We start from the raw sequence: 19,180 nt of genomic DNA on the forward strand, positions 1-19,180 counted from the left end.
AGCCCCTGGCTTTTAGTAAAGTGGGTCACAGTGCAATCTGGGATGAGGGCCCTTTGATGGAGAGAGATCAAGTGAGACTAGCATCCCCAGATGTGTTTCTGAGAGCACCAATTCTAGGGGGCACTGGTGGGTACTCTGTGCAGGGTCAAATGAGGGTGGAGATTCTGGTTAAAGGATTTCCTCTCCTGCAATCCTTCTTTGACTTGGGGCAGCCACTGTTAGAGCATGCAGTATTCCTCCACAACAGACACCTTCTTCAAGGTACAGGTCATGAGGCTGGTGCTCCGGGCCACCCACACAGTGGCTCTAAGCTGCAGGAGCAAACCAATGCTTCACCTGGTGCCAGTGGCCCATCCTCTTGGTTCCTTACCTTCTCCCTCTGTCTGGTGGCTCCTGGCTGCCCACATTTGACTGGGCATTGCTTTCTTGGCTGGATACCTCCTTGAGCTCATCTCCACGGAAACGCTCCAGGAAGGAGTCAGGTCTCTGGTCCTCGTGGTGTAAGTGCCCGGTGGCCCATGCTCGCAGTGAGATGATCAGGCGAGACAACCTGGAAGGACATGGACAGGCAGCTAGTGCAGGGAGGAAGGAGATGGAAAGCTTTCTTTTCCAGGGCTGGGGCAGAAGCAGAGATGACTGGCAGGATCCTAGGCTTAGATGTGCACCTCCACTCTGTCAGGGCCTTATTCCCTGGTCCTATACCACCTGCAGTCTGGGACCCAGCTTTCCAGATAAGGGACATTGTCTTCATTATGGCTTTGTCCTTTTAACACGAGGACTCTGCCAAAGACATGATCCTTCAAATGGGGAATTAGCAGCTTTTCTGCTTACATTGCCTTTGTAGAGCTCTTTATGACTGGTAGGCACCGGAATAGAAAAAATACAATTTGCAAATGGTGATAAAATTTAGAATAAGGTTTAAGGGAACAGGCACCCAGATACAACTTAGATTCTTTTCCTAACCCTTGTCTCATTGTTTGCTATACAAATTCTTGTTTCCTCCCAGTCTTGTGCACAAGTTTCCTTGCAGCTTTCCCTGACCCTTCTCCTGGAACCAGACCCTGCTAGGCCCTCAAGTGCCTGAGACCAGCTAGCCTATGTCTCCAGAGCCTGTCTTAGCTCCAGCTTTCCGTAAGAAGGCTTCCTTCAGCCCTGCCTCCTGCCTTCCCTGTCTCCTCCAGAGGGGAATGGGAAGACAGCCTGAACCCTCTTTCTTGGCATCTGGTTTCCCTGACTTGGCACCTACAGTGCATGCCACTGTTCCCAACAAAATCAGTTCTGAGCAACCTAGAACCACATCATGAGTTGTCATATGCCTTCACCCTAATAACACACTTCGGAGCTTTGCCTAAGAAGAGTAAGTTAAAGCAAGAAAACATTCCACGCTCAAAGATGTTTACAGCTGCTGCAGACATATGTTGAGGTGCCTGCCCAGCCCAGCCTCTCTGCTCTGGACACTCTTCCCACCCCCCATCCTCCCTGTGCTGAGGGGCTGGAACCAAAATCATACCCCCTTCTCCAGCTCAGCCAACAGGCTCAGGAATGAACAAGTGACCCACAGAGAGTCACCCAAGCCTCTGAATTAAAAGCCACTCCAGGATGGGGTTGGGTGTTTCAACACAAGATTGTATAGCAAAGGCCATTTCCAGCCTGTGCCTACTGATGTGTGAACAGAGAAAGCCTGAAACAGAGGAGACATGCAGGAAAAAAAAATCACAATGATCATGACACTCCAGGAGAAAATGAAAGGGAGAGGGCAGGTGCCTCCCCTGCTCCCGTCTCATGAGCCCCATTTGGTTCCCTTTCCACCGGACGGTCTGTCTGAGCTTGCACCAGCCTCCTGCCTCGGCCCTACCCCAGGTCTTTCGATTTGAACTGGTTTGAAGGTGTCTTCTTCCTTGCAATCAATGAGCCTTAAGACCACATTGTATTGGTAAGACAAAAACACTGGAAATCATGTAAATGCCCAGCTACAAGGGGCTGGTGAAAGAAACATTCCTCCCCAGTGAAAAATATGAAGAATAACTAGACAAATTAACTTTTGCAATAATCTTAGCCAAAACTGTAGAACACGTGATTATATAAAACTCTGGCATTGGTAGAAAAACAAATTTAGTGGAAGGAAACAATGAGCTCCGCATTTGTTGAGCACCTGTCGGGAGTCAGTGCTTGGCTCCCGCGCAGCCCTCCCACTGTTTGATGTGTTTCCAGATGAGACCTGGAAAGGTGAAATGACTTCTTTAAGGTGGCACAGCTCTTGATGCTCAAGTGCAGATGTCATCAGCTCGGAGGCTGGATAATCTTCCCCATCCTTTTGCAAGATGCATGCTACGAAGTCTGGACACACACCTGTGAGGACCTGCCAGAGGCTATTTCGGATGGTGCCACTGGTACCACCTGCACGCCACTGAAGTCCACCAGCGGTCTCCTGCGGCTGGCTGGTCTTTTTTCTCAATTCTTTTTGGAACCCTTCCTGGTTGGCTTTTTCTAAATTCTTCCAGAATTGAGCAAGTGCCTCAATATCACTTTATATGAAAGCAATTTCAGATAACAGCAGTTTTTCTTAGATTTTTCTGAGCTCAGAACACTTGACCTGAGAGGAAATTACTCGGTGATAGACTTCTGACAGCTTTTCTCCTGCCCCTTTCTTCTCCAAATCTTCAACGCTGCCTCCACCCCTCCACCACCCCCTCCCCCCACCCCGCCGGTTTCTTCCTAACACTCATCTCCCTTCCTCCTGCCTCAGTCTCCCCCTTCCCAAGGTGAGTGCTGAGCCTGGTGGGTTACCTGGAGGGCCCCTGGCTGGTGTAGGAGTTTCGCCTGGATTCAGCCAGTCGTCTGGTCTCCATGGCGATCTCCTGCTGCAGTTCTGATGAAGTCTCCTCGCAAGGCGAGTGGACCCTAGGAAATCAAATATGCAGCAGGCTAAATTGATTTCAAGCTCATCGCCTCCTGGACACACTCAGGGATGAGATGGCCAGATGCCCTGCTTAATGAGGAAAGCTGCGGACCCCAGTCTTCACTCTGTCAGTCTGTGCTCCAGCAGGATCTCGCAGATCCTGGCTTTTAGGATGAATATGGCTTTTCCTTATTGTTGCATTATATGCTAATTAACTTGGATGTAAATTAAAAAATAAATTAATTAATTTTTAAAAAAGAAGAAATGACAAACAACAACGACAAAAACAAAGCAAACAAACAAACAAAAAACAAAAAAATCATGGCCTTTCCTTTACAGCCAGGCTGACCAGGGAAGGTAGTTTGCCTAGCCACTGCCCATGGACTGGGAGAAGGGGGCAGGCCGGCAGCACCCGGTCCTCATCAGAGCACTGGCAGGGGAGGGGGAGGCGGGTCCCAGTGCCCAGCATCCACACCCACAGCAGCTGTTTCTACACAATGATTCCAGAACAAGAATTCAGTTTCAAACACATCTCTGCATACTGAAATCCTATCTGCTAAGGCTGGACTGTGTGGACACCACAGCCACACCACCTGGGCAGTTATCTGTGTGCTTGCTCGGCAGCTTTCCTAGGAATCCATTCGGTATTTGGTTAAGAGGAGCATCCTGGAATATTGTACGGAATTGGCCTAATTCCCCAAGTGCATTTGTTCAGTGCTTTCATGTGAAAATTCAGTCCCACTGTGCCCTTTTGTCAAAGCCTAACCTCTGTCCCCTGCAGTGCAGAGGTAATTGGGCCAGAGACTCACCTGTGCAATTCAGGATGAAAAGCATGAGTACACAGAGGACACGTGCCCACGACTCAAGATGAGCACCATTCACATCAGCAGAAGCTTGGGGTTTGTTTAACTGCGTGGAATAAGACCAGTGTGTTTGGGCATATTTTTCTTTCATTCCCTGTCTTTTAAAAGCTCCGAGGGCTGAAGTTTGATCAGCCTGATTAAAAGCCAGCCAGGCGTTGGCCCCTAGGGATTTGCACTTCATTCGGAGTCTTGAAGAGCCCAAGCAGGACAAATTAATTCCATCACGTGACCTATTCCAACCTAATCAGCCTTCTTAACAAGGTGGCAACACAGTTGAGGAAGTAAGCAATAATTAATGTCAGGAAAAGGCTCTATCTCTCCCTGGTGAGTGATTAGAAGGGAGAGTCCTGAATCCCAGCCACTGATCTGCTGACTCCTCTTTGTACAACATCCCTGCCGTCTCTAGCAGCAGGGTGCTCACTACTGTCCCATGCCCCATCTGGGCCATCTTTGTAGAAGGTTCTTCCCTCCCTCAGTTTCCGCAGACCAAGGCTACCTTTTTTCTGCTGGAACCACACAGTCAGGCCACTTCATCTTCCACATGACCACCTCCAATGATGGGGCAGCTGTCACACTGTGCCACATCTGTTTTTCCAGGCTAGAACCCCCAGCTCACCCAGCCATGTCTCCCCAGGTTCAAGGCTCTTCCCCATCATGGTCACGCTCCTGTGAGCAGGTTCCCGCATTCCTGCCCAACTGGGCAAGGACACTGAGAACACTGCTGTTACTGGACCCCACGCCAGACATCTTTGTAAGTTTGTGAGTTCATGTGCTTTTAGTGTCCCCATTATCAACTACCATCAGCCAAAGCCGGTAGTCCTGTTACACGGGCTGCTGCTAAGCCAGAAGGCCCTATCTTGTGCATATACAATTGATCTGTGGGAAGTAAATATTGGATCTTTCCATTGATCTGAGTCACCTGATATTTTGGGACCCATGATATGCAGTGGCACCATACTGGCCTTTTCTCCCAAACTCCATCACTTTCACACGCAATACACAAACTATATGCCCTTTATTGACTGCTTACTGTATGTCAGACATAGATCTTATCAACTAATTCACATAATCACCCTATAAGAGAGAAAACCGAGGTTCAGAGAACTTAACTGACTTCCCCAAGATCATATGGCCAAGTGGCAAAGCTGATTTGAATGGCATTCCATCCCATGTCAAAGCCTGCTCTAATCCACTCCATGAAGCTGCTGTCTATATTTTCATATACAGCACTGATTAAAGAAAAAGCTTAATAGGACATGGCTGAGGACTGAGCCCTGTGGCATGCTGCTAGAGACATGGCTCTGATCCACCTGGCTACACTATGTGGGGGTGGCTCTTTATTTTCAAACCATCTAATTGAATTCTCCCTCTACACCTTTAAAAGACCACTCACATTTCGTCCTGATATGTATGAGACACCCTGCCAGAGGCCCTGCCAAGTGGCAAAGCTCAGACTTGAACGTCGGTCCAGAAAGCTCTGATCCCCTTGCCCTTCTAATAATCTGTATACGACGAAGGTAGAATGTGCATTCCAAGGCACCCAGGTCAGCTACTGGTGTAGGGACCAGTGACAGAAGTGAGTCCATATCTCAAGTCCCTGGATCCTGGCAGCTGGCACATGGTGAGGTTAGGGGGGCAGCAGCCCACAGCTGAGCAGGTGTGCTTGGAAGATCTGGAGGCAATCCCAAGGGTGAAGGTGTTCTGTCCCTCCCAGCAGATCCTCAGGTAGCTCTGGGCACCAAGAAGTCAGCCTAGCATTTCTGCCTAGTCTGCTTTCTGTTAATTATATGAGGGCACATCCTGAGAATAGATTTATTTTTGCATTAGCAGCAAAGGAATCAGTGACATCAGAGCTGGTGAGGATGTGAGGAGGGCAAAACCTGACCCTGGATTCCAAAGCAGGCCTGCTACTGGCAGCAGTGAGGGCTCCTTTGTGAGGGCTAGGATCTAGGACACCCACTCGAAGGGCAGGAGGCAGAATGGGGAGCCGGGAGCCCTGGATTCAAATCCCTACCTTAACACCTCTTAGCTAGGTGTTCTGTGGGCTGGTCACTTACCCTCCCTAAAGTTCCCTAGTCTTCAAAAAGGAACTAAGGAAAAATTGGTGATTTTTTTTTTTTTATCAACCTAAGTATTGTTCCAACAGCCAAATCCAGAAAGGCACATTTAGCTGTGAAGAATAGGGAAAGTTTTCTGTGAAGTCAATTCAAAGCACCTAAAGGGCCTTTTCTTCTTGCTGCATCTCCCCACTTGTTTTTTTGTTATTTTTTGTGTGAGTCTATTTTATTTTATGAAAAAAAATTTTTTAAATATACGTTGTTATCAAATTGGTTTATATACAACACCCAGTGCTCATCCCAAAAAGTGCCCTCCTCAATGCCGAGCACCCATTTTCCCTGTGCCTCTGCCCCACATCTACTCCCAGTTCTCTGTATTTAAGAGTCTCTTGTGGTTTGCCTCCTTTCCGCTCTGTTTGTAACTATTTTTTCCCCTTCCAGTCCTCCATGGTCTTCTGTTAAGTTTCTCAAGATCTACATAGGAGTGAAAACATATGATATCTGTCCTTTTCTGACTGACTTATTTCACTCAGGGTAATACCTTCCAGTTTCATCCACGTTGCTGCAAATGGCCAGATTTCATTCTTTCTCATTGCCAAGTAGTATTCCATTGTACATATAAACCACCTCTTTGTTATCCATGCCAGTTGATGGACATTTAGGCTCTTACCGTAATTTGGCTATTGTTGAAAGTGCTGCTATAAACATTGGGATACAAGAGCCCCTACGCATCAGCACTCCTGTATCCCTTGGGTAAATTCCTAGTAGTGCTATTGCTGGGTTGTAGGGTAGTTCTATTTTTAATTTTTTGAGGAACATCCACACTGTTTTCCAGAGCGGCTGCACCAGTTCACATTCCCACCAACAGTGCCAGAGGTTTCCTGTTTCTCCACATCCTTGCCAGCATCTGTAGTTTCCTGACTTGGAGTCCCCACTTGTTTTTTGATGCTTAAAATTCTATGATGTCTTCTAGCTCCAGAGTCTCTACCCTTGTTAAATGCCTGGGGCTATTTATTTTATTTTATTTTTTTTATTATATGAAATTTATTGCCAAATTAGTTTCCATACAACACCCAGTGCTCATCCCAAAAGATGCCCTCTTCAATGCCCATCACCTACCCTCCCCTCCCTCCCACCCCCCATCAACCTTCAGTTTGTTCTCAGTTTTTAAGACTCTCTTATGCTTTGGCTCTCTCTCCCACTCTAACCTCTTTTTTTTTCCTTCCCCTCCCCCATGGGTTTCTGTTAAGTTTCTCAGGATCCACATAAGAGTGAAAACATATGGTATCTGTCTTTCTCTGTATGGCTTATTTCACTTAGCATAACACTCTCCAGTTCCATCCATGTTGCTACAAAGGGCCATATTTCATTCTTTCTCATTGCCATTTAGTACTCCATTGTGTATATAAGCCACAATTTCTTTATCCATTCATCAGTTGATGGACATTTAGGCTCTTTCCATAATTTGGCTATTGTTGAAAGTGCTGCTATAAACATTGGGGTACAAGTGCCCCTATGCATCAGTACTCCTGTATCCCTTGGGTAAATTCCTAGCAGTGCTACTGCTGGGTCATAGGGTAGGTCTATTTTTAATTTTTTGAGGAACCTCCACACTGTTTTCCAGAGCGGCTGCACCAGTTTGCATTCCCACCAACAGTGCAAGAGGGTTCCCGTTTCTCCACATCCTCTTGCCTGGGGCTACTTAAATAGTAAACCTGATTAGTTATTCCTCAGAGAAACCGATTTTACCAAGCAGATGGAAGAAGAGATGGAAAGAGAAGAGAACCAAAGTTTGAGGTGACATTTTGAGTCCCCGTGGACACACAGTTACTGAAAAAAGGGAGCCACCAATGCAAAAAATGAGGATCCAGAACCGCCCAGAGAAATACAGAGGCAAGAGAGACTGAGAGTCAGGAGCTGTCCTGCCAGGAGCTTGAGGAGAGGCCTGGGGCAAGGACTTGACAGGGACTCATCTGTAAACAAACAATCAGGTCAGGCCAGGACACCCCTGAAGCTGCCGACTGACTGACTGTAGTGATGATACCTTTTCAGGAAGGAGCTCCGTGAAGTTGGTAATCAGCAAGAATAAGAGCAACCAGCACAACACAATGATACGACTGTTTTGAAACACAAGGTAGTTTTCAACTTATGATGCTCATCTTCTAAGTTTTCTTATAAAGGAGAATTCATGTCCATGAGGTAAAGGTCTCCCTTATCACTGGGAGAAGACAGGGTTCTCATCAGAACTGCAGCTTGTCATTAGCTTTGTACTTTGTGGAGCACCTGGTGTCTTCCTTCAGTGACTTTGGGGACGTAAGCGAAGACAAACCTTGGAGAACAAGGGTGGAGAATGTGATACCTTGTTTTTCTTTTCCTCTTCTCAAGCCCTGAGGACCGTGAATGACCGACATGCACTGTCATTGGCCACATGTAACCAGGGAACTGAATTGAGTGCATTTTTGTCTTTAGTCCTAGGGAAGCAGGCGGAAAGTGGTTTTCTTTGGTGATAATTGCTTTGGGCTCTGCTCAGAGAGCAGCATGAAGAAGGCTTCTCTTCTGTAGGACACAAACCCCTATGCCCCAAAGCTCGACTAAAATAGCTACACTAGGAGATTGATCTGAGATTTGAGGTGCCCTCGGTTCTAGCTGCAATTCTCTGTAGCAGATTCTGAAATCTTTCCCTACTGCATTATCTTTTCAAATATGCCAGACAGCTCTTAAATAATCAAGTCAACTAAATAGATTTAATAGAAAGGAAAAAATCAAGACATTTCTATTTCTGGTATTTCCAGGGTATAAACTTGACTTCTTTGTTCAAATGAAATGTTTCCATCCTTCCTTATGGCTTGTCACTAGGAAAATGATCCCAATAATTTAAAAGGAGAAACAGAAACCTGGCTTTCCAATTTAGTGAAAGGGATGGGGACAGGGCTTTCCAATTTGGAGACAGGGATGTCTTAGGGGATGGGGACATGATATCTCCTCCCTGCTGGGGGCATTCAGCAAAGGGTCACAGTGACATGCAGGTTCCCAGAACAGCTTCATTGATATCATTGAGGATAAAGAATGATTAATTTTTTGGTTTTTTTTTTTGAGAGAGACAGAGACAGAGACAGAACATGAGTGGGGGAGGGAAAAAAGGGGGAGGGAGACACAGGATCCAAAGCAGGTTCCAGGCTCTGAGCTGTCAGTACAGAGCCCTATGCGGGGCTTGAACCTATGTACTGTGAGATCATGACCTGAGCCAAAGTCGGACACTTAACCTACTGAGCCACCCAGGCTTCCCGAATGATTAATATTTAAGGACACACATTAGCAATTATTTCTTCCAAGGGAGCCTAGATGGCTGAGTTGGTTAAGCATCTGACTCTTGATTTTGGCTCAGGTCATGATCTTACAATTTGTGAATTTGAGCCCTGTGTCACCCTCTGTGCTGACGGTTCAGAGCCTGCTTGGGACTGTCTCATTGTCCCCCTCTCTCTGCCCCTTCCCTGCTTGTGCACATGATCTCTCTCTCTCTCTCTCTTGCAAAATTAATAAATAAACATTTTTTAAACCTCAATTTTTTCTCCTATAAGCTTTCTAAATGTATTTGAATTTTAAAGCCAAGATCTACGGTTTGTTCAAGCACCATTTTCTCCCCTAAAATAGTGATTTGAAACTTTAAAATCTTATGTGTATTTTCCAGAGTCCCTTGTTCAAGTAAATCTTATAGGGAAAACTAGTCTGTGTATAGACAGATGCTGGGCTGCACTGGGAAGCAGAGGAGGGGCCTGGACTCAGCCTCTGGCCGAACGCTGTTTCACCTTCAGCCTGAACACACATGCTCAATCCTTGGTAGCACCAAGGAACCCATTCTGCAAATTTCCATTTGTTAACCCACTCCTGCTTCCATAAGATAAAGCAAACATCTGTCTTATGAAGGGAGCATTCTTTCTCTCTCTCCTTTTGACATCTCCATAGTGTCTCCATGGGATTCTGTATTAATCTGTCAACAAGCTTTTACCACATCAGTGGTTGGGCAAGTCCCCAGGGCAGGCTCAGTGAGACTGGACTAGTGGTCAAGCTGAGAAAGCATGACTTGGTCACAGGCAGGAAATGGCTAGATCCAGATGTCAGGACAGCTGGAGCTATGTAAGGTCAGAGAAGGAGAAGTCTTCCAGCCTGGAATACCAGGAAAGGACCACAGGAGGGAGAATCATTTCCAAGGCTGACAGTGAGCACTGACTGAGTACTTTCTCACAGCAGGCACTGTGCTGGGAGCTTTCACCTGTTTTAACCTCACTATAGCCCTCTGCAGTCAGTACTAATACATTTTACAGATGAAACTGGTTTGGAACAGCTGCACAATTTTTCGGAGCTGGTCAGTTGCAGAGCCAATGTTCAAACCCAGCCAGTCTGACCCTGAGCCTGTTAGTCATCACGCTGGTCAGGGGATAAGGGATAGGAGGGAGAAGGAAGGGCATATTCCCATCCATGAATATGGCAAATAGTATTGTTGCAGGGAATCAATTCAGAACCCCCCACTGTGTGGCTGACTAATCTTCTGTGTGTACACAAACCCACTGTGAGCCCACAGAGAGTCCCTTGGAAGCAGAGGCTCATCAGCAGGTATCTGTGTGGCTTAATGAGCTAACAGTTTCTTCTGCAAAGGGTCATCTTCCAGGAGACCTGGTGAGCCCTCTTGGACAGCCCACACATCAGGCTTGGCTAATAGGCCACTGGCTGAGGTAGAGGCAAGACAAGTCAGGCAGAGCTGGACCACAGTGGTTGTCTGGTTGAGAGGGCATTCTGGGCAGGAGCCCCAGCCCACCAACTGGGCCCACCTTCTCTTGAGTATCTCAGTATCTTGAGTGTCTTCTCTTAAGCCCCTGTTGTTGCCTTCTTGGCCCTAGGGAGTCTGTAAGTTCCATGATATGCTCTGATTATGTCCCACTCAAGGCAAAAGGGAGCAATGGGGGAAAGTTCCATTTTACTTCAAATTTTTCCTGATCCTAACAGCCTCTGTCCTTCTCACATTGGGCCCAAGATCCCAGGAGCCCAGTGCTGCCCAGGGAGCTTGACTTTATTGTTGTGGACCTTTTCTCCCTTCCACCCCAATCTTCTTTGAACACCCCACCCCCAAAGGTTTATTAGCTCAGATGTGAAAAAGAAGCTATTAATGCATATCGAAGTGTTAAAGCAGTTACGTGTCTTAAGAGTGTTCTTATTTTCTTCTAGATTAAGGGCAATGGCTCAACCTAAAAGAATAAGTCCCCCATGGCAGGACCCTGGTATTGACAGTAGGCCAGTTAGGAGGGAGAAATTTGAGCAGGGTGAGAATTTCTGATGGCCCTAAGTCATAGCAAGATTCCTGGGGCTCCAGTACCATGTTAAAATGGTTGGCAGCAATAAATATCTGTTGGGATGCTTTGAGATATTCCTCCCTTTGCCTGAATCCCAGATTGTAGGGTCCTGGGTCTGCATAGGTGTATGATAATAGGAACTCAAATCTCTTTGGAAATGGTTGTCCATCATTCATGAGCAGTTAACTAAGGTTCTGGTACTAAGAATCTAGACAGAGAAAAAACCAAATGTGCATCTGAGAGAGGGTGTGATATATATAATTGACTGAGGAGAAATAGTGGATGAGGACCTAGTATTGGGGATATGAGCACTGAGAGACTGTCATTGCAGTTTGTGACCATATGATATTCTGCAGATTTCATGGGAGAGAGAAGTTTTCAGTGTGTGTGTGTGTGTGTGTGTGCGCGCGTGTGTGTGTGTGTATGTCATATGTGTGTGTATCATATATAACAACAATAATGTAAATATTGGAAATAAGGTTTCTTATAGTTCAACTCAACCAACTTGTTGAGAGTTTAAGAAACCTAAAAATATAAGTCTATTTGCACCAAATAGGTACTTTCCCATTTCCTCACTGTTATGCTAGGAGCTTGGAAAAGATGCTGCTCCATTTTGCAGTTGAAGAAACTGAGGCGCAGAGAAATTAAGTGTGTTTTCCCCAATCTACTAAAGCTACAAACAGGGCTAGAAGTAGAACTCAGGTCCAGATTTCCTTATGGCTGCTTGCATGTGGTTGATGGGGCTGATGGCTTCGCTGGCAAGGCACAGCCCACTCTCTGCAGGCCCATGAGCACAGCATGAATCCTGACCTTGCCCTGGAAGCAAGGGACAGGGCATCTGATTTGTACCACATTCCTAGTGCCCAGGACAATGTCTGGTGCAGAGTCCAACAAATGTTTAGTATGTACACAGGAAAATGTTTGGAGAAGTTTGGAGAAGTTTTACAGTAAAATTTAATTTGCTGAATTTGAATCTTCATTTTGTTACCTTTTAGAAGTCATATAACTTTTTGAGCTTCATTTTCCACCTCTCTAAAATGAGTGTGAAATGGAAAGCCATCTCACCTGCTGAGGCCGTTTTCAACGTGGTCCAGATCTCTGTCCCTGGTTCTTACAGTAGGGTGGGAGTATTGGGTGCTAATCTTAGCCATCTTCTTGCTTTGTTACATTCAGCTTCAAGGTTGTTGCTGAAACATGAACACAACACAGATCACATCAGGATGAGGAAGCAGCTGCAAACCCACGTTGTTGTGTGTGAGGACTATTTCCCCAGGCAAGCCCTGGCACACACACTCTCTTCCATTTCTCCCATAGTTGCAGCTACACCGTGTTTTAGTTGGGTATTTTTGGACTCTTCTTCCCAGCCTGAAGCACAAGCAAGGTCTTTCACTTTGTGTATGCTCCCATGCCAAAGAGCTGCTCAAACTTATATGCTGATCTAGCAAATGAATGAATGATTGGTGAAGTTGGTATTTGATATAAGAAAGCTAAAATCCTCATGATTCCCTGGAACGATGTGATGTTCCTCTTGACCCTGTTTTTTCTCATTTACTTTTTTTATCTTATAATTTTTCACATTTTAGTAGCTCCCCCAAATCCCATTTCAAAACAAAACATGAAAAACTAACAATCTTTGACATCCATAAAACCTTTACAATGTAATGTTACACTCAAAACACACTTCATCTCCTTTAATCCTCAAAATAACTTTATCAGATATTTACAATTTTTATCCCCATTTAAAGATGGCTAAATTGAGACTCAGAGATGTCAAGCAGCTTATCCAGGTTAAAAAAATAGGTAAAACCTGTTGATGGCATGATCCTGGTGCTAGAAATCAGACCGTGAATACTCTCCCTTCAGCAAACATTGGAAGGTGCCCCTATGACTGATGAAAAAAGAAAGCTGGTATGAGCACAGGGCTGGTGTGAAGAACACAAAGACTGGGCAGTTCCATCATCCTTGATCAAAGCCCTCCAAGTGGAAGATGAATCCCTGAGTACAGTTTCTCTTGGACAAACACAGGCTCTCTTGAGCAGTCAGATGGCTTAAGTAGAGACCACTCCAGAGACCACTTCAGAGAAAGATGGTGGTTTCTAGAAAGAGCCCAGTGACTCACTCTAAGACTAAATTAATTCCATATCCAAATGAAGGTCAGTGCAAGGAGCCCAGAACACTGCACCAAAGGATGGATGTAGTTCCTGCTTATCAAGGTCAATCCACCATGAGTTTACTCAGGGTCAATTGTTGGCTCAAAGGTCTTGGTTCATCTCTGATATTTGATAATTTAAGGCTATGATTTAAATTTTGTACTTTCCCAATAGATCAAAAATAGTTTTGATTTTTAAATACTTTACCCATTTATGTAACAGTTAGTGAATTTCTGGCCGATCACAGGAGATACAAAGAAATATAAGACGAAGACTTCTCTCAAGGATCTTATGGTCCAGCAGGGCAGATGATGGATATCAGAGGATCCTGCAGGTTGTGTTAAGGAGCTTGGGCTTTTACCCTGAGCCTATCAAGGATATGGTCAGATGTGTAATGGCCACTGCAGCTGCATTGGGGAGGACATATTCAGGGAACATAAGTTGATGTTAAATGAGCAGATAAATGCTGCAGTATCTCAGCGGAGAGAGAATAGTTGCCTGATCTAGGTTTGTGGCAGTGAATCAGATATATTAAAAAACTTCCCATATAGACAGACTCACTGGTACATGGTCATTGATCAGGTATAGGAGGTGATGAGGAGGGAGGTAATGAGAATGATAGTCTGGGGTGTTGGTGGTCCTACACACTGAGGTAGGGAACTAGGGGAAGAAGTGGGTTTGATAAAGAGAACGATTCCAGTTTGAGATGTCTATGGAAATTTTAGAGCCAATATGGGAAATAAATGTCTTCCACTAAAAACAATAATCCCAATTTGAAATCATCCATCCAATGCTTTTTTATTGAGCACTTACTATGTGTGAGACAATATGGAGAGCTAGGGTTTTACAGAGAAGGATACACATCTCTGTCCTCAAGGAGCTTACAGTCTAGTGGGTTCTAGAGCAAGTCTTAAAAAAGTTTTGGGACTCTGGAGTGCCTGGGTGGCTCAGTCAGTTAAGCGTCCAACTTCCGTTCAGGTCACGATCTCACGGTTTATGGGGTCGAGCCCTGCATTGGGCTGTGTGCTGACAGCTCGGAGCCTGGAGCCTGCTTTGAATTCTGTGTCTCCTTCTCTCTCTGCCCCTCCCCTGCTCATGCTCTGTCTCACTCTCTCTCTCTCTCTCTCTCTCAATAAAAAAAATTGAAAAAAAGTTTTGGGACTCTGAAGAAAATCTATCAAATTATTCTTTTTTGTACATTTCCAGGAAAATTCCAGGAGAAAAAGTTCATTGCCTCCAGCCTGTGTCCCTTTCCCTCAGCCCTCATCAACTGCACAACTCCTGGCCCCAGATGTCGTTGTATGGAGGCAGCACATCTACCTGCCTGCTATGGAAGGCTACTATATGCCAAAAACAGAGTAGGTGCTCATGTAATACCGCTCCGTTAACCCTCAGAATAGCCTCTCCCTTTCTTCCCTTTTACATGTGAAGAAACCAAACAGGTGCATAATTTCCCTAATGTTGCTTATAGCCTGAGCCAGGATTGACAAAGTCCGGTCTGACCCTAGAACCCGATGGTGTAAAATTAATGGGTGGTAAAAAACTGGCATTACCTTTTGGCCTGAGTAGGAGGGGCCCCCGCCTGGGACTCCATGCTTTAAAGGACTCTACTCTGACTCTCCTTCATCCACAGCCCATGAGACCAATGGAACATGCCCACTTACAACCCTGCCCCGTGCTCTAGACTATGCTCTGGGTGCCCAAGACGCCCAAACTGTGGGCTCAGGAAGCTCTAGACTGGTTCTAGAGCCTGCCCAGGCCTCTTCCCAGGTCTGTTTTCCTTCAAAGGGCATCAGTGTGCACTCCTCTAGAGCTACAGGTGGCCAAGGAGCAGCTGTTTGGAGGGAGGAGTGAGTAGAGGCCAGAAGTATGGACAGGGTGTTCACACACATGTGTGAAAGGCCCCTTGTGACATGGGGTGGACACAGAGCAGGCAGAGAAGGAGGCAGGCCATGGATGGTGGACCAGAGATCAAATCTCCCCATGCCACCATGTTCTGAGGCTGAACTCAAAAGGGTCTAAGAACTCTATATGAATCTGGTCTCCTGGTCATTGTGAAAGTGATTTTTTTAAGATGGGAGGACAGAGCATGTTTGATTCAACAGTGTACTACCCTGATCCCTGTCACAGTCATATCTAGCCCTCTACCTCACACCCTTCTTGACCGTTTTTCAGTCCAGCTGTTGCTATGGAAACCAGCTGCGTGCAGGGTCACCCAGCAGCACCTTGCCTCAGCTACACTGTGGATTGCTCACCTTCTTTCCTGGGGCTTCCCTATTTCCCCCAGAGAACATATGGTAGGATGCTCATGCCATTCTGACAAACATGCAAACCCAGAGGTGCTAGAGAGGTAACCCTGCCTTGGACAACCCTTGACTAACAGAACCCAGGAACCAGGGGTAAATATTCCCTGGTTCTATCTTCTATTCCTCAGGAAGATAATTCAGTGGTTCTCTCCATGGCTCTTTGGAGAAGCCCTGGAAGGATCAAGTCAGTTGCCCAGAGTGGTGATCGGTTTGATAATGTACACTTGCACTGGATTTCCCTTCCTCCCTTGTTTTTTTTTCTGAGACTTCCACTTCTCTTCCTTGGAATCACTCCCTAAATGAACTGTCTGCTTACATGATCTTGTCCAAGGTTCTGGGTTTGGGAAGTGGCTTTTGTTTTTTGTTTGTTTGTTTGTTTTGTTTTGTTTTTGTAGGAGGAGGTGATTACCTCAGCTAAGAGAATTTCTTTTTTTTTTTTTTTTAGATATTTAGGTAAATGGTAAGTGGGTTATATGTACTCCTGGTTTGGGCCCCTGAAGGGTAGGACAGGGAAAAATGTGTGTCATTAAAGGAAAATGTTTGCTTAAGATAGGTCATAAGATTATTTTTTCCCAATTGTTTATAAACATCATAAGCATTGTCTTTTTTTTAATCATTCTTTTAAAAATTAAAAAAAAATGTTTATTTATTGCTGAGAGATAGAGAGAGGGAGACAGAGTGTGAACAGGGGAAGGGCAGAGAGAGAGGGAGACACAGAATCTGAAGCATGCTCCAGGCTCTGAGCTGTCAGCACAGAGCCCGACACGGGGTTCGAACCCATGAACTGTGAGATCATGACCTGAGCTGAAGTTGGACACTTAACAGACTGAGCCCCTCAGGCTCCACAATGGTTGTCTTTTTTAAAAAATTACTTTAAAAATAAGGATCCAAATAAGGCCCACATGTTCTGATTGCTGATTGGTACTTTTTAAAGTTTTTCATGCATTTCTCTTCTTCCTCATTGTGGAAAAAACATAATTGTACTCCCGAGTTTGCTATAGTATGAATTTTTTGCCAATTCCAACTTGACGATGTTTTCTGTAAACTGGTAGTTGCACTCAGAGATATGGTCAAATTTGGGTTCAATTTTTTTCGCAAGAATATTTCTTTGTGTGATGTTAGCAGCCATTGATGATTATTGCCTGGACATATGCTTTCATTACGAGTTGCAAATTGGTGACATTCTATCATTTCTTCTTCAGCGATTAGCTGACATATTCTTAAATAAAATGTAACTTATTTGGCTGTTCAGTGGTACCGTTCATAGAGGAATTGCGGAATAAACAATTCTTTTCCCCTTGTTTACCAGTTTTTAAGTCATAACATCCTAAGTGATTCCCCAACTGCCCTGTGAATTTTCACATTTCCTGGCCCAGACAAACTCTAGAACTCACAGATGAGATCATGAAATTACAATCAGTGATCCTGAGGCGCCTGTTGAAAATGAAAACTGCCACCCAGCCAGGGCCCCCTGAGTGTGAGGCACTTGCATATCCATTACTCATTAATCCTCAAGAGACCCAAAAGGTAATAAATAGTAACACTGGTTTTGCAGATGAGGAAATGCAGGCTTAGGTCTGTCTGACCCTGAAACCCATGTAGTGCTTTCTTTTGTTTATCACACCCACTGCAGGATATTAGAAATGCACAAATAAAATTTTAATTTTCAAGCACAGGAAGAAGATGTGTCCTGCCAACTACCAGGGTGACCTTGAAGTGGATCTTAGGTGTGAGTCTAAGAGTGATTTGTGAGCATCTCTCAAACAAATGTGAGTTTTCTGGGGCTTGACTGAGGAACTAACAACACATCACTTCAGACAATTCTCTCTCTCTCTTTTTTAACAACATTACTAAATCCAGCATGTTTTCTTCCCCCCAACACACTTACTGACTCCTTCCATGTCCCAGGCATCATACTTGGCCCTGAAGATTATGAAGAAGAGGAAGATAGGTCTCTGTCTTTGAAACACAAAACTGCATGGGGGAAACACGAATGGAAACAGGGAGGGGGGTAGAATACAGAGGTGCTGAAATAGAGGTAGAGGCATGGTGGGGAGCAGTATGGAAGGAGGAGGCACTAATTCTGCCTCAGGTACCACCGAGGTCTGAGGAGGCTTCTCATGAGGGGCATTATTTCATGTTATTTAACATTTACCATGTGTTGGCCATTGTGCTGTGCACGATTAAGAATTTGATTGTGATATCTGTGCTCTGGTGCCTACCTTTAACCTCCTTTGCTCTTGGCCTGGACACCTAGGTAGGTCAGGAATCTAACATACCTCACCTGTACTCCAGTTGTTCTCATACTTTTCTCATTCCTTTATTAACTCCAAAAGATTTAAGGGCTAGAACTATTTTCTTTTACTTAAAAAATATTTTATTCTCCTAAACACCAGCATATATACACATAGTGGGTAATCAAATTGGGTGGCATAAATGGAGTAACAGGTGAGTACTTGCAATGAGGACACTAATAATGGCAGTATATTTGCTGAGCATTTACACTCTGCATGGTACTGTTCTAATAACTTTAAATGTGTACTAACTCACTTGATTCTCACAATGCTCTGTGAATGAGTCACACTGAACATTTCTGTCTTGTTTAGAAATGGATGGGACTTTATAAGGGAGAAAGCAAGTAAGCAACAAAGGAGGTCAAAACATGTAAAGCCCTTTCTTCTAAACTAAAATGTGCTTCTGGAAAAAAATCTTGGTCCCCACTTACGATGACTAACTATACTAAAAAAAAAAATTGCCCATGTTGTGTCCTTTTCTATTATGGCTTAAACATGAATACCAGTCCTGGTTCAATTTGTGTCATTTGAAACCTTATCATTTCCCAAGACTTAAATGCAGCTGAGACAATAGAGAGGTGCCAAGAGCCCAAGATGCATACTCCTCTGACTCACTGGAGGTTATCTGAGTTATCATTGTCTTTGGTTATGACATCTATGCAGCCAGGGGCTGGAAGGTTCCATTAGTGAGAAACCGAGTCTAGAACAAAGCCATGTCAAAAAGACAACCCCAACCAGAGGACAGCCCCACAGTCTGATGGACAGGCACACTGGGCACAAGCCTGCATTTTCTCCAGCTGAGACAGATCACTTTTACCACCTAAGGTCTTCAATCTTCTCAGAAGTAATATCTCTCTGGGTTTCATTCATTTCAGTTCTCCACAACTCAACTTTCTCAGCATCACTTGGGCAAAAGCATTCAGCAAATTCTCAGTAATGTGAAGTTGGACAGGCTCACTTTGTCAAATTAAAAGCCAAAGATAAGTCAATAACTCCCACAGGATCTACAAGTCTTGGAACTTCGTCCAAAGTTGGATTGCCTCTCCCTTCTTCCCCTATCTCATCTGGAAACTGCAGGATGAAAGGAAAATATCCAATGCTAAGCCACTTAATCACTCTGAGACCTGTGAACCAGTCCACAGAACAAACACAAAGGACAGAACAGACATTACTATAGGCAATGATGAGGGTTGTGTATTTTTAAGCAGCCCTAGGCTTATGTAGGGGGAAAGCACTAGTAAAATACCTTTTGTTTGAGACAAGTGG

General features: G+C 44.9%; 1 protein-coding gene across 3 annotated transcripts in view; it reads right to left on the reverse strand.

Moving 5' to 3' along the window:
- The window catches only part of CNGA3 (cyclic nucleotide gated channel subunit alpha 3), a 59,946-nt gene that overhangs the window by 18,423 nt on the left and 22,343 nt on the right, over positions 1–19,180 (reverse strand). For all 3 annotated transcript variants that reach the window (XM_042981226.1, XM_042981225.1, XM_042981224.1), the window contains 3 exons: positions 12,230–12,351; positions 2,788–2,901; positions 371–550 (listed from right to left, as the gene is read on the reverse strand). In XM_042981226.1, coding sequence (XP_042837160.1) covers positions 371–550; positions 2,788–2,901; positions 12,230–12,315 — 380 coding nt within the window. In that variant the 5' untranslated portion in view covers positions 12,316–12,351. The remainder of the gene's footprint in view (positions 1–370; positions 551–2,787; positions 2,902–12,229; positions 12,352–19,180) is intronic.

This window comes from Panthera tigris, chromosome A3, assembly GCF_018350195.1.
Source record: "Panthera tigris isolate Pti1 chromosome A3, P.tigris_Pti1_mat1.1, whole genome shotgun sequence".
In the NCBI taxonomy this organism is placed as follows: Eukaryota; Metazoa; Chordata; class Mammalia; order Carnivora; family Felidae; genus Panthera; species Panthera tigris.